The 14,006-nt window shown below is 36.3% G+C and overlaps 1 protein-coding gene and 1 long non-coding RNA gene across 35 annotated transcripts in view; one reads left to right on the forward strand and one right to left on the reverse strand.

Moving 5' to 3' along the window:
• Positions 1-14,006, reverse strand: part of LOC107994778 (CUGBP Elav-like family member 2) — a 383,891-nt gene that overhangs the window by 152,098 nt on the left and 217,787 nt on the right. For all 33 annotated transcript variants that reach the window (XM_062085667.1, XM_062085686.1, XM_062085647.1 and 30 more), the window contains one exon: positions 4,673-4,842. In XM_062085667.1, coding sequence (XP_061941651.1) covers positions 4,673-4,838 — 166 coding nt within the window. In that variant the 5' untranslated portion in view covers positions 4,839-4,842. The remainder of the gene's footprint in view (positions 1-4,672; positions 4,843-14,006) is intronic.
• LOC107994779 (uncharacterized) overlaps positions 1-14,006 on the forward strand; it is a 40,153-nt gene that overhangs the window by 16,793 nt on the left and 9,354 nt on the right. The window lies entirely within an intron of this gene.

Raw genomic sequence — 14,006 nt, forward strand, 5'->3', positions numbered from 1 at the left:
ATCGATTTTACGTTTGTCCCAACTCTTAACTCGTTCTTCGGTTAAGGAGGAGGACGATTAAGCGTGAAATTGTTCGACTCGATGAAGTACGGTATAGTTGGTAAGAGATTAGAGAAAACGATCGAAAGCTAACATTTACATTGTCTTTCTTAAACTCAACGTAAACTGTCGAACGTAACGCGTCAAATATTTTGTTAAACGCGCAGCGATAAAAGCGAAGAGTGGAAGAAGTGCGCAGAATCGGCCCAAGCTTGATCCGAACTTCGGAAACGGTCGGAAAAATTCGGGTAGAATCGTGCGCGATCGCGGCACTCGTATTGCACGAGACGAATATAAACAACACGACGAGTACGACTAAAAAATAACAGTTGAAGCTAGCAAAGATAAAATTTAACCGTGATATTAGATTGTCAAAGTTAATCTGTAAAAATAAGATATTTCATACGGATTGTTAATTTAGTCGATCATTTTACGATACGAAGAATTTCAATAATTAAATTAATTTCAACGCTTTAAAGAATATTTGACGTCGAGATAATTTTTATTCCAATGAATAGATGTTTCTCCCGTTTAACAATTTAATAATTTCAGTTTATTATACAACGTTTAAAAACAAGGTTGAAACGTTACAATTTTCACAGCGTGGTAGACACGTCATTGACACGCAATTAAGAATCATCCTGTAATATTTGGTGAAAAAGCGGAACGGTTGAAAGCGGGCCCGCTACCGAGACATTAATTTACCATTACGTCAAGGTAATCAAGTTAAATTTTCACAATGGCAAACGAATTTCATCCGGTCGGTACTCGCCGCTACCATCAATTTTGCAGCTGCGCGTGACGTTTACAATTCGCCTAGATTAATCGTTCCGAAAGTTCTCAGGATATCAGCGTTTCGTGCCTCGTCCGATGCCATTGCGCTTCTCCTATGTTCTACCCGTCTTCCGTGTATCGTTCCACAGTTTTTCCCATATTCTCCGTAACGTATATATTGGCAGAATGAAGAAATATTCCACGATGGATAAAAGAATGTGTAATACGTTTCGTATAACATGTTTCACATAAAATGTAGTTTTTTCCATTCCCTTTTAAACGATTCTATCCAAAATTATTTTCATTCCGTTCTTATTTTCGAACGATTTCTTTTCCATCCTTTCACGAGGTCTTCGTCCAAAATTCTCAAATTATTTTAAAATCGATTATATTTCTCCCTCGTGATCCGACAGAGAGACGAGGAAGAGAGAGATTTTTAAAATTCACACCGTAATTCAATGATTCATGTCATCAGATAGTGGAACACGGATAATTAATGAGTTATTCGAGGAAAACAGACCGGGTGGTAGCAATTTTCCGCGCTTTAAATAGTAACCGATAATTGATTTATGGACGACCTAACAGTTGCTTCGTGTTTTCGGAACAAAGCTCTCTCTCTCTCTCTCTCTCTATCCGCGTGGAAACTTTTCGAACGAATTGTATCGTGGCAAGGAACAATTAAAAACTATCTTTCCAGCTTATCGCGAATGAATATTTCCTTCCCTCCACAAGGTTTGTATCACGAAATATTTCGCATTAATATTCTCGTATCGACATTTGTAAGCTTCTATTTTAATTATTTCCTTGCGCCTCCCGGTTATCTCGATTTCACCGGCTCCAATATTTTCTTCCATTTAGCTTCAATTTCAATTTTGTCGTTTCCAATTATCAATGCCGAAAATATTACCGATACCGGTGGAATACATTTAATCGATAAAAATTAATAGCTGGATGAAACGGTGATTGAAGATATTGCGATAGAAAATTCTCAATTGATATATAAATTTATGTTAATTAATACGTTAATTAATATTGCGTAATTGGGAAGAAATTTTATTCGTTTCTTTCAAAATAAATCGAATTATATAAAAATTCTCTTATTTTTTTTAAATGTAGATTTAAAAGATTATTGTTATTTTCAAAGATTTCGAGTTTAGATTAAAATTCTCTTCAAAATTGCCAAATTAATTGGCAAAAAGTATAATTATGTCGCTTCGTGTATATCAAATAAATCATAATTCATCGAGCAATGAAATTTCTAAAATATGATCGTTGAAAGATTATTCTCATTGGCTACTTGCAATCGACACTTGAACGCAACAAAAATCCGCAAAATATAACGATCGACGCTGTTTAATCATCACACTCGAAAAAATCCTATACTTATGATTATACTTGGAAGAAAATACGAGTAGCATTCAAGATGAATCAAAACTCCTCGAACGAATTCTTAAAATACTCGTTAAAAGGAATTATTTATCCACTCGAAAAATATTCGAGATGCACCGCAAAAATTCGTAAAAAATATAAAATAAATTTCAAAAATTTAACCATTCTCAACGCTTCAAAGAAAACGCTTGACGCCCTTTAATCATCCCGCTCGAGAAATTCTCAACCAATTACAACCAACATTTATAGAAAAAAACGCAAATTTCAAGAATAATACGTTATGAATAATCACGACAAATCCTTAGAAAAAAGGATCGAAAAATTATTCTATCAACTATACGAAAAAAAAGGCAAATAACGAAATTCCGCAAAACACGATAAATAAAAATTCCGAAATACAACGCAGAAAAACGACTTCACGAAAATTTAGTCACGGAAAAAAGACTACGAAAAATTTCTCCGCTCGAAAAATTATTCTATCAACTATACGAAAAAAAATGGCAAATAACGAAATTCCGCAAAACACGATAAATAAAAATTCCGAAATACAAGGCAGAAAAACGACTTCGCTTCAAATTTAGTCGCGAGAAAAAGACCGTTCCACGAACGGCAGCAAAGAGAACGGCGAGTCTTGTTCGACGGGCCGTCTTTCACCGTCGGCCGAGCCCGGATCTCGGACCGAGTAAACACGAAGAGAAGTGGATCGGATATTCGCGGTTATGAAACGCAAATTTCGAATTCCACGGCCGCGCGATTCCACGACTGGCGGTAGCTCGACGAGTACGTATGGGCGCACACACAGGTGGCTGTATATATGTACGGAGGAGGATACGTTTCGGCGTAAAAGGCCAAGGGACACACCGAGCTGCTCGATCAATAGCTCGAGAAAGTGGCAGCCGACGACGACCAACGTTTCTGTCCGGGCATCGATCCTCCCGTATACGAGTACTACTTACTTTCCGTCTCTTCTCCCTCTCCTGTGTTTCCTGTATTCGTTATCGACGACCTTCGTCGACGAGGGACGAGTGACACACTGACGAGGGGGGAGAGATCGAACCGAGGGGAGTTGTCGATGCTAATGACTCGTTTTAAGGGAGTTGCAGATTTCTTGGACATTGTTGCTCGGGGAAAATTCAGAGGAAATTTAGCGAAGCGAATGGGTATTGAAATTTCTGCTAACTTGAAAGTTTCTTCGGGAATTTCTCAAACTATCGATCGTACAATTTTTAGAAATTCATTTGGAGTGATCTACAAATAATTCGAGAATTTTCGTAGATCTATCTGAAAGCAGAAAATTTAAGATTCAAAGATTCGTTTGGGAAAGAAGATGGAATAAATAAACGAAAGGAAAAGAGAGAGAGAGAAGAATAAGATGGAAAATGAAATAAGGCGATTCGTCATCGGGCCACGACGTTTCCAGGATCGTTCAATCTTGCCCCGTTTCGCGAGAATTATTTCGCACTCGAATTATGCTCTTCCCCTCTCTGCACCCTCCATTCGCGCTTGTCACACGAGGTTGAGAATGGCGTTTCATTGCCAACTTCGGTCGATAATCCACCATTTCCGCCTCGTACTTTCTCGATATATATTATCTGATAATATTCGTGCTGATTCTCAGCTCAATTTATTCCTGTTCACAGATCGTCGACACAGCTCTTCAACAACTCAGCTTGTCGAGTTATGTGAAAAGCGTGAATCTTTTGTACGTCGATGCAAGATTTGTACAAGAAACAATTGGATCGTGTTATCGAATAAATATAATTCTTCAGAAAATTCTTCCATTGCAAATATAATGTATAAATTTTCTAATAAAAATTCGTCAGTTTCATAAAAGGAACTACTTTACCCATCGTCGTCGATTTCAAACATTTTTATTTTTCGAATCTTCATTTTGTCGCGACGTCAATGACGAGGAATGGAGAGAGAGAGAGAAAAAGGAGGAAATAAAGGAGAGAAAAAGCGATTGGTGGCAACGCGATTAACCGATCCGTCGATGAATTCTCCCCGCGAAGAACTCCGGAGAACTCGGCGCGGATTAAAAATAAATGCCGCGAGACAATTCAATTCCGCCCGATTATCGGTGGAGCGGTGTAGTTAATAGAACCGCAGCAAGATTAAAGTACTCTTGCCACGCGGTGGACTAATGAAAATTCGGTTCGTTATCGAATATTGCGATAAACTGGATTACCGGATCCGGGGGAGAGAGAAAAAAGGGGGAGAGAAAATCGAATAATTAAATTAACGAGGCTTTTTGACCAACGCGACGCAATCGAGGCTCGATACAAAGATTCCTCCCCCTTTTTCCTTTCTCTTCTTTAAACGCATCCGTATCCCCGAGTTTCTTTGTAGGTGTACGATATTTGTAATCGTCGTTTTGTTATCAAAAATATTAGTCTCTTCGTTAATCTTCCACGTGAAAATATTAATTTAAAACTGTCTCGTTTTGAAAATATCTGATGAATTCGCTTACCTCTATGACTTCCGGTGATCTTGTCGCGCAAGATGTTTATCTGATGCACCCGACCGAACTCCTCGAACAACTTCCTCAGATCGTTTTCGTCCATGTCGTGAGGCACCTGGCCGACGAACATTTTTATGTTGTCGGGATCTGGTTGCTCCACGCTGTTGTTGTTCATTATGCTGCAACAAGAAGGAAAGAAAGGGAAAAATCCATAAGTTTTGCCTCTCTAAAATTGTTCTCCATTCTATTTTAATCAACGAGTTTGAGAAATATTCTGTTATATATCTGTTAAACGAGTTATTAGTTTTATTTACTTTATTTATTACTCGTTCCAGTTCGTATATTGAAAGTGTTTTCGAAATATCAATCGGAAAATATATATCGTAATCACGAATTTCACGAGTTCCTCCATTTAACGATATTATCGATATTACACGCGAGCTATAAAAGCAGTTCCTCTCGAAAGCATGATACTTATCAAGTCGGTGGATTAACAAACATTTTCATCTGTTCGAGCACACTCGAACATCGGGCTGCACGATATTCGTTTTAAGAGGTCTGCACGCCCACATGCCGATCTCATTAACCGAGAACGATAAAAAACGCTTAAGCGTTCGATTCGAGTGTAGCAACGCCAAATTAAAGAAAAGGGGGAGCGAAAAGAAAAAAGGAGGAAAAAGAAGGGCGAGTGGGGAAAATAATTTGCGCACATTCGGAGGGATGGGGATTGAAAATCGTGGAGATTAAATCGTCGTGAATAAACATTTGAGAGAGATTTCAATTTGGCCCCATCATCCATGTTGTAGGGAAAATTTTAAAAAGGCAGGGAAGGGATGTTTTCAAAAAAATCTGACGATCTTTTTAAAATTACTTTTTAAAAATAAAATTGTTCGAGACCACTGTGTTTATCACCCAATTCGTCCCAACATTCGTTTCTTTCGAAATATCCAAGATTTTTTCTCTTTTTTTTTTCTTAAATATCCATAAAGAAGGTTATTGATTTATTATTGATTTCGTTTGGTTGGTTTTTAACACGGTATTCAGAGTAAAAATAAAATTGAAAGAAGCAAAGAAGAAAATGAAATGATTTTGCAATCAACTTGCGCGTCACTTTTGATAGAGAGGAAAAGAGAGAGAGAAGGAAATTAAGAAAGAAAGAAAAAAATAAGACAGAGAGAAACATTATAATATTAATTATCCCTATCAAATTATTCAAAAGTATCGAAAAGTAAAATCTTCTATTCTCAATTTACTTTCAAAAATCTACCCTACTCCTCTATTTCACGGAGGTCGCGTCTCTCGGATCTTTTAAAGTTGGTTAAACTCGTAGAGGCCCGGCAAAAAGGGTTGCGCCTTGTGCGTTTAATTAGCCCGGCGCACTAACTCGACGGTTACTCGCTTTTAAAACTTGGCCGCCGCCATTTTCGGTAACGTTTGTTCGGATTACACGCGTTTGAAACGCGTCCCCGTGGGATGGCCACGCTGTGGATAGCCGAAATCTCATCCAAACGGATTATCTTCCAGGCCTGTCCGCCCCTCATAATTTTCTGGCTGCCCGTGTCACCTCAATCGGTTCACGAGTCGAGTTTCGCTGACCTCAAAGCAAAGGAGACGTTGCCACGCCACTTTTCGAAACGTTTGAACGCTCGAGCCGCGTGACTAATTGAGGATCAACAGCGGGAGAAAGCATATATATATATATGGGCATGATATTAAGCGAGCTTGAAAAGTTCTCCAGGGCTCAATCCTTAAATTTTCGTTACCTTATCGCGGATATAATCGCAGCGAATTGCGCGTAACAAATTGGAACGATATCAAAAGGATCGATAATTATATATGTTCCATCACCATCGAAATTGGTGAGCTACCAAAATATCCCAAAATCAATTCTACGAGTGGGCGTCTCACCGATCAAATTAAATTGAACGATATCGAAGAATTTGAATACAGAATCGTAAGAATTAATAACGTACTGTACAATTCAAAAATCGCATCGAATTACTCGAGGATCGATGGTAAAGTATCTCAAAATCAACTTGTCTTACCAATCAAATCAAAGGGTTGACAACGTACTGTACAATTCAAAAGTCATCGAATTATCCAAGAATTAACAATACTTTCTACAATATCTTAAATAGTACACAATTCAAAAATCATCGAATTATCCAAAGATCAACGATAAAATATTTCAAAATCAATTCGAGATCTATGAATGGGTAAAAGAACGTCTTACCAATCAAATCAAAGACTTAACAAAGTAGACTTAACAAAATCGAATTACCTAAGAATTAATAATACCTCCAATAATATTTTAGATTCGAGATCTACGAATGGATAAAAGAGTGTCTCAATCAACTCAAAGACTTAACAACATAGTACACGATTAAAAATCATCGAATTATCCAAGGATCAACGATAAAATATCTCAAAATCAATTCGAGATTTACGAATGGATAAAAGAGTGTCTCAATCAACTCAAAGATTTAACAACATAGTACACAATTCAAAAATCATCGAATTATCCAAAGATCAACGATAAAATATTTCAAAATCAATTCGAGATCTATGAATGGGTAAAAGAACGTCTTACCAATCAAATCAAAGACTTAACAAACTAGTATACAATTCAAAAATCATATTGAATTACCCAAGGATCAACGATAAAATATCTCAAAATCAATTCGAGATCTATGAATAGGAAAAAGGACGTCTCAAAATCATATTGAATTACCCAAGGATCAACGATAAAATATCTCAAAATCAATTCGAGATCTATGAATAGGAAAAAGGACGTCTCAAAATCATATTGAATTACCCAAGGATCAACGATAAAATATCTCAAAATCAATTCGAGATCTATGAATAGGAAAAAGGACGTCTCACCAATCAAATCAAAGGCTTAACAAATTCCTTTTTATTATCCAAGAATTATCCAAGAATTAACAATACCTCCAATAATATCTTAAATTCGAGATCTATGAATGGATAGAAGAGTGTCTCACCAATCAAATCAAAGACAACATAGTACATGATTAAAAAATCATCGAATTACCCAAGGATCAACGATATCTCCAATAATATCTTAAATTCGAGGTTTATGAATGGGAAAAAGAGTTAACAACATAACATTCAAAATTCAATTCAAAAATCATCGAATTATCCAAGAATTAACAATATCTCCTACAATATCTTAAATAGTACACAACTCAAAAATCATCGAATTATCCAAGGATCAACAATAAAATATCTCAAAATCAATTCGAGATCTACGAATGGGTAAAAGGATGTCTCACCAATCAAATCAAAGACTTGACAAAATCGAATTATCCAAGAATTAACAATACCTCCTACGATATCTTAAATAGTACACAACTCAAAAATCATCGAATTATCCAAGGATCAAGGATAAAATATCTCAAAATCAATTCGAGATCTATGAATAGGAAAAAGGACGTCTCACCAATCAAATCAAAAGCTTAACAAAATCGAATTAAAATTAACAATACCTCCAACAATATCTTAAATTCGAAATCTACGAATGGATAAAAGAGTGTCTCGCCAATCAACTCAAAGAGTTAACATAGTACACGATTAAAAAATCATCGAATCACCGCCAAAATATCTCGAAATCAATTCGAGTCGAGTCGACAACTGCCGCTCCCTCGCAGCTGTTGAAAATCCGTTCGACTGGTCGCAACTTGCGACCCGCCTACTGGCGTTTCCGCCAAGTTTCGAGCGACTCTGAACTCTTTTCCAAGGAAAGAGATGAATTTCACGCTCCTCGATCACCGTCACACCCCCTTTCTCGCCCTTTCCACCCGTAAATCCGCGAACTTTAAAAGTCACGGCCTTCCTGCCTCCTCTCTCGCGTGGCCAAAAAAGGGAAGAGTCGCCGGGGCACCGCTCCCCCCGCGCAATAATTAATGAGACGAAGTGAGGGACGATAATCTCGTTTCGCAGTTGCGTGTCCATTATACGGCGTTGCGCCACGTAATAGCCCCGTGATAGCGTCCTGGCGCCGGTAATTTTGTGTTTTTGGTGGTTTGTGGTGTCGGTGGGAGGGCGGCTCGCGGACGTTTTGGTGATCGATAAGGGTGTGATTGAGGGGCGGTGCGGTTTAACCCTTGACAGGGATGGCGAGATCGAAATTTCGTAATTCAATATTTTACTCTCGACTTTTCCTTCCCTCTTCAAAATTACGATCACGCGTTTAACCGGCCGAGGGAATGTCGAATAAAAGACATCTCCTTGATCATTTTTCTCGAAATCTGAATAATTTAATTCTTTCCGTTGCGAGGAGAATCAAAATTCTATCTAATTCTAAATAAAATTTGTTATTTGTCGATATGTTCCTTCCAAATTCAAGGATCTTTCCTACCACTTTTTGCACAGCTCCGTTTCCGTAGCTTCTTAAAAACGAAAGAACGGGTGTATTCTTCGTTTTGCACATCTGATAAAAAGAGATACGGATTTCGAAAAAATTCGAAAGTGTAACTAATAACTCCTAGCTTCGGGAACGTTAATCTTGAACTCGAAAAAGAAACGAATCGAGATTGAAACGATATTTCTTCTAGATCGATTAACCAATCCCATCCCCTTTCAGTATATTTTGAATTTTCGTTCCAACAAAGTTAAAAATGCAACTCTAATTAATACTATTACTATTAAAATTAATAAATTAATTAAAATTCAAATTATTATTTATTAATCTATATATTAATATTATTAAATCCTAAATTTAATGCACTTTTATGCTAAAATAATCCATTCTATATTTATTAATTATTTATAAATAATTTAAAAATTAAAGTCCTTTCGTACGAATAATTTTAATTTTATTATAGATAGAAACCAATCCGACTTACGTCGATTTGAACTCAAATCATGTAAGATTTTAAACTCCTGCGTTTAACTTTTCTCTTAATTCAACATCGAGGTCGCAATCATCTTTATCAATGTGGTCTATCAAAAGACACTGTTATCCCTAATTTATTCTTTTAATCATAAATTATAAGTCAAAATAAATCTTTTCATCAAAATTAATTTTTAGATAAAGTTATTTTTATTTACCAATCCTCCCAATCAAATTTAAATTAATTATATATTCACAAATAATTTTTAAATAAATAATTATATTAAATAAAATTCTATAGGGTCTTATCGTCCCATAATTAAATTTTACAATTTTTACTAAAAATTTAAATTCATTAAATAAAATAGAGACAGTTGTTATTTCATCAATTCATTCGTTCAATTCTTCAATTAAAAGACAATTTATTATGCTACCTTTGTACAGTCGATATACCGCAGCTATTTAAATTTTACTTCATGGAGCGGATCGACCTAAAATTAAATTGCAATACGCCATATTTTTGTTAAACAGGTGAATAATCATTTTTGCCGAGTTCCTTTAAATTATATATACATTTAAATAATTTATAAATTCAAAATATACTGAACAATAACAATAATAACAACGACGCAAGAAGGGAGAAAAGGATTATAACGAAAGAAAGGGGAGGAGAGGGAAGAAATTTATCAGCAATTAATTCTGAGACTTTACGAATCGAGAGGAGGAGGATTCTTCGTCTGATCCCTTCTTGGTATGCGCGGGGAGGGGGAAAAGAGTCGGGGAATTTCGCGAAACGAAAGGAGAAAGTTAATATTAGTTGGGGAGGTTTAAAGCGATTTTCCAGCCGGCCGGCCTCCTCTCATCTCGATCCATGGAGCGGAGAGGATGGACTCCCCTCTCCCTACACGCGACCTTGCTCATCCTTTTTTCGAACCAGCGAGAGTAGGTTAATCCGGAAACTGGGCTAAATAGGCGACACAGGTTTTTTCGAGGGATTACTTTAACTCGAATCGGTCGAAAGACGAGTTTCTTCTTACTCATTCTCTTCTTTCGGGCAAGTTTTAAAATTCATGGATCTGTTTGTAATGGACGGAGGAAATATTAACGCAGTGGTGAAGAGTGATGGAAATTCGAAAGTGTTGTTCTCGAAAGCAATGAATAACTAAAATAACTCGTTAAAGCGCGGAAAAAACGCGCGCCGAGGAATAATAATTGCTTTGGGATGGCAAAAATTATGCATATAATGCGCGGCCGGCCGTTAACGCTGAAAAATACATAGGGGGGACAAAGTTGGCAACAGATATTTCCATACTCGAAACTAATTTTAATCCCTCCCTCATTGTTACAAAAATATGGGAGATACGGGTTGCGACCAACTTTCCCCGCTCGTCAACTGGAACTGGTGCGATACGAATTTAACAGGGAAATTTAAACAAAAAGAAAGGAGAGAAGGAGCGTTTAACGAGAATTAAAAAAGGAAAGGTAATTGTCCAGTGAATTTGTTGTTTCGATGTAATTATTGCTTATTTTTAAGAATAACCACGCGTATAAATCGATTTCACGAAGATTTTTTCGTAGATAGATATTACTCGCTACGCCAAAGTTAATTAAATTCATTGTTTCGCATATATATATATATATTTCTTCCAACTTAATTAGAATAATTAAGTTACGTTCTCCGACACAAAGTTTATAGTTAACCTTAGCGTTTATTTCGAAACTAATTACACGGGTTGGCGTTCGACGGTAAAACTATAGAGCGGCAATTATGGAACAATTTGTTGAAATATTCAAAATGTACTCGATAATTTCAGCTTTCAAAGGTATCCCTGATATTCGAGAGACGAAGGACAAAGGGTTTTCGCGTCACACGAACGACTGCTTTTTATTCCTTGTCACTTTTCTCCCGCGACGCGACCAGATCTTACACCGTGGCATCAGAGATTATATTTTTTTCCATTAATTGGTTTGTTATCACGGGTGAGAAGAACTGGTGGAATATTACGCGAAAAGGTTGTCGAGTAACAACGGGGGAGGGGAAATAATTAAAATTTTCTTTTTACTCCCATTTCACTCCATTAATAACTACAAAGTGTTGTTACTACTTGTTATTATAATTATTTCGCCGGTAATTCAACGGTAATTCAATTTCCAATTAATTTATAGAAAATAATTGATTCGGAACATGCATAATTTACTAGAAATAGAACGTTGTGTAAACTATTAAAACAGATGCTATGTTATTAATTATATTATATATTAATTATCAGTTATGCATGTTTGATATTATTAATCAATTAAACTGGACGAATACCGGGCCCAGTGAAATATTTTCCTCCGTGTAATCCAGAAATTGTGTTTGAATAGAAACGATAGATAAATTAAATGTTTACCGCGATACGTAGTATAAACCGCCAGTTTATCATTATCAGAGAGAGAGAGAGAGAAAATTAATTTTACCCTGTAATATCATAAAATTAATATTCAATTTTAAATATAATCATTTCCTTTACCTACGAACCAAAATTACCCGTTGTACTTTCCAAAAAAAAAAAATATAATTCTCCACAACCGAATGATGGCAAAGAACGTCAAGATTTCGCTACCCGCGATAAACTATGACAAGTTTCGAAACTCTTCGAGGTATGCGCGCGTTAATTGCGGCAGATTGGGCGCAATAACAAAGCGAAATCGGTGGCGCGCGATTACGCGCTAATCGATGAACGATAAATCGACGGTTACACGGGATGATAATGGAAACGCAGTAAATCTCGAGGCGCATTCAAGACGCATAGCGACAACAAATTACGACCCCCCTCCTTCCAGCGCCGCCGATATCGCCTCGACAATAATGGCCGCCTTATCCTTAATCGCGGAACGCTCAATTATCAAGGCCGCCGCGACCGAGGATTACAGCGGCGAGTGAATGTAATACAGCTTGTCGCGATTCTAATCTTATCGAGACGGAGAAACGTGGCTGCTCGTTCCGCGAGAGATCGAGAGGCGAGTGAGACGAGGAGGAGCGAGCCACTGTGATCACCTGCTGTTTAGATATTTGGAAGAGGAAAGAGAGTTGAATTCCAAGAGTTAAAGAGAGATGATACGCTTATATGTTTAGGTAGTTATCGAAGGAGTGCGTTGAAATGAGACTTTTCGAAATGGAGTCTTAAAGTAGGGCAAGGAAGAGGAAGAGTATGTCTGCTCCACTCGACAATGTTGGAATTTTGCAGCTTTTCCCCGAGCAAAGGAAATTCAACGATATTCGATTTAAAATTGGGATCAAGATATATATATTGGAGCGAGGAATAAAGGAATCCGCAATAGGCGAGGATGGGTTAAGAGAATAATCGGGAACCGATTCCCGTTAATTAGTATTGGCGCGTCGTCCATCAATCACCGGCGGAAGTCGAACCAGTTGACAACCAATTCTCCGTCTGCTCCCAAACCTTTGACGACGGTAGCCGCGATCCGATCATGTATATGTATAGGTTAGTTAGCGGGAAACGGTAATCTCACGCGAGACAATGGTATTTCGAGACGAGTCAGCGCGCCTCTTCATCCCCGCCGTAACGGATAATGCGTAATTTAGGCCTCGATCCTGACTCGACTCTAAATAATAACGTTCCAACAATGGGGCGGCGAATAGCGATGGAAAGAGATACCGGACGCTCGGTAATTTCATCATTCAACTTTGTTTAATCTCAACGTGTCATAACCCGGCTTGTTGGAAAAATTTCCAATATTTCGGCTACTTTTGTCGATATTCTTTTTATTTACATTAATTCTTTACATTACATTCTTTCGTTAATTTTTTCGAATATTTTAGTTAGAATATTATTTTAATTTACATTAATTCTAGATTTCAGAAATATTTTTAAAGCCTGGAACATTAAAAAAAATAATATTCCAATATTTCAATTAGAATATTATTTTACTTTATATTAATTTTAGATTTCAGAAATTTTTTAAAGCCTGGAACAATAAAAAAATCAATAATTCTAGATTTCAGAAATATTTTTAAAGCCTGGAACAATGAAAAAATCAGGCCCAAGGAATGGAAGATTATTAGAAGTTTTGAATATTTCAATTAGAATATTATTTTAATTTATATTAATTCTAGATTTCAGAAATATTTTTAAAGCCTGGAACAATGAAAAAATCAGGATAAAAGATTATTAGAAGTTTCGAATATTTCAGTTAGAATATTATTTTAATTTATATTAATTCTAGATTTCAGAAATTTTTTTAAAACCTGGAACAATAAAAAAATCAATAATTCTAGATTTCAGAAATATTTTTAAAGCCTGAAACAATAAAAAAATTAATAATTATAGATTTCAGAAATATTTTTAAAGCCTGGAACAATGAAAAAATCATGCCTAAGTAATGAAAGATTATTAGAAGTTTCGAATATTTCAGTTAGAATTGCTATTTTTGTCGATATTATTTTAATTTACATTAATTCTAGATTTCAGAAATTTTTTAAAGCCT

The sequence above is a fragment of the Apis cerana genome, linkage group LG1 (assembly GCF_029169275.1).
Source record: "Apis cerana isolate GH-2021 linkage group LG1, AcerK_1.0, whole genome shotgun sequence".
NCBI lineage: Eukaryota > Metazoa > Arthropoda > Insecta > Hymenoptera > Apidae > Apis > Apis cerana.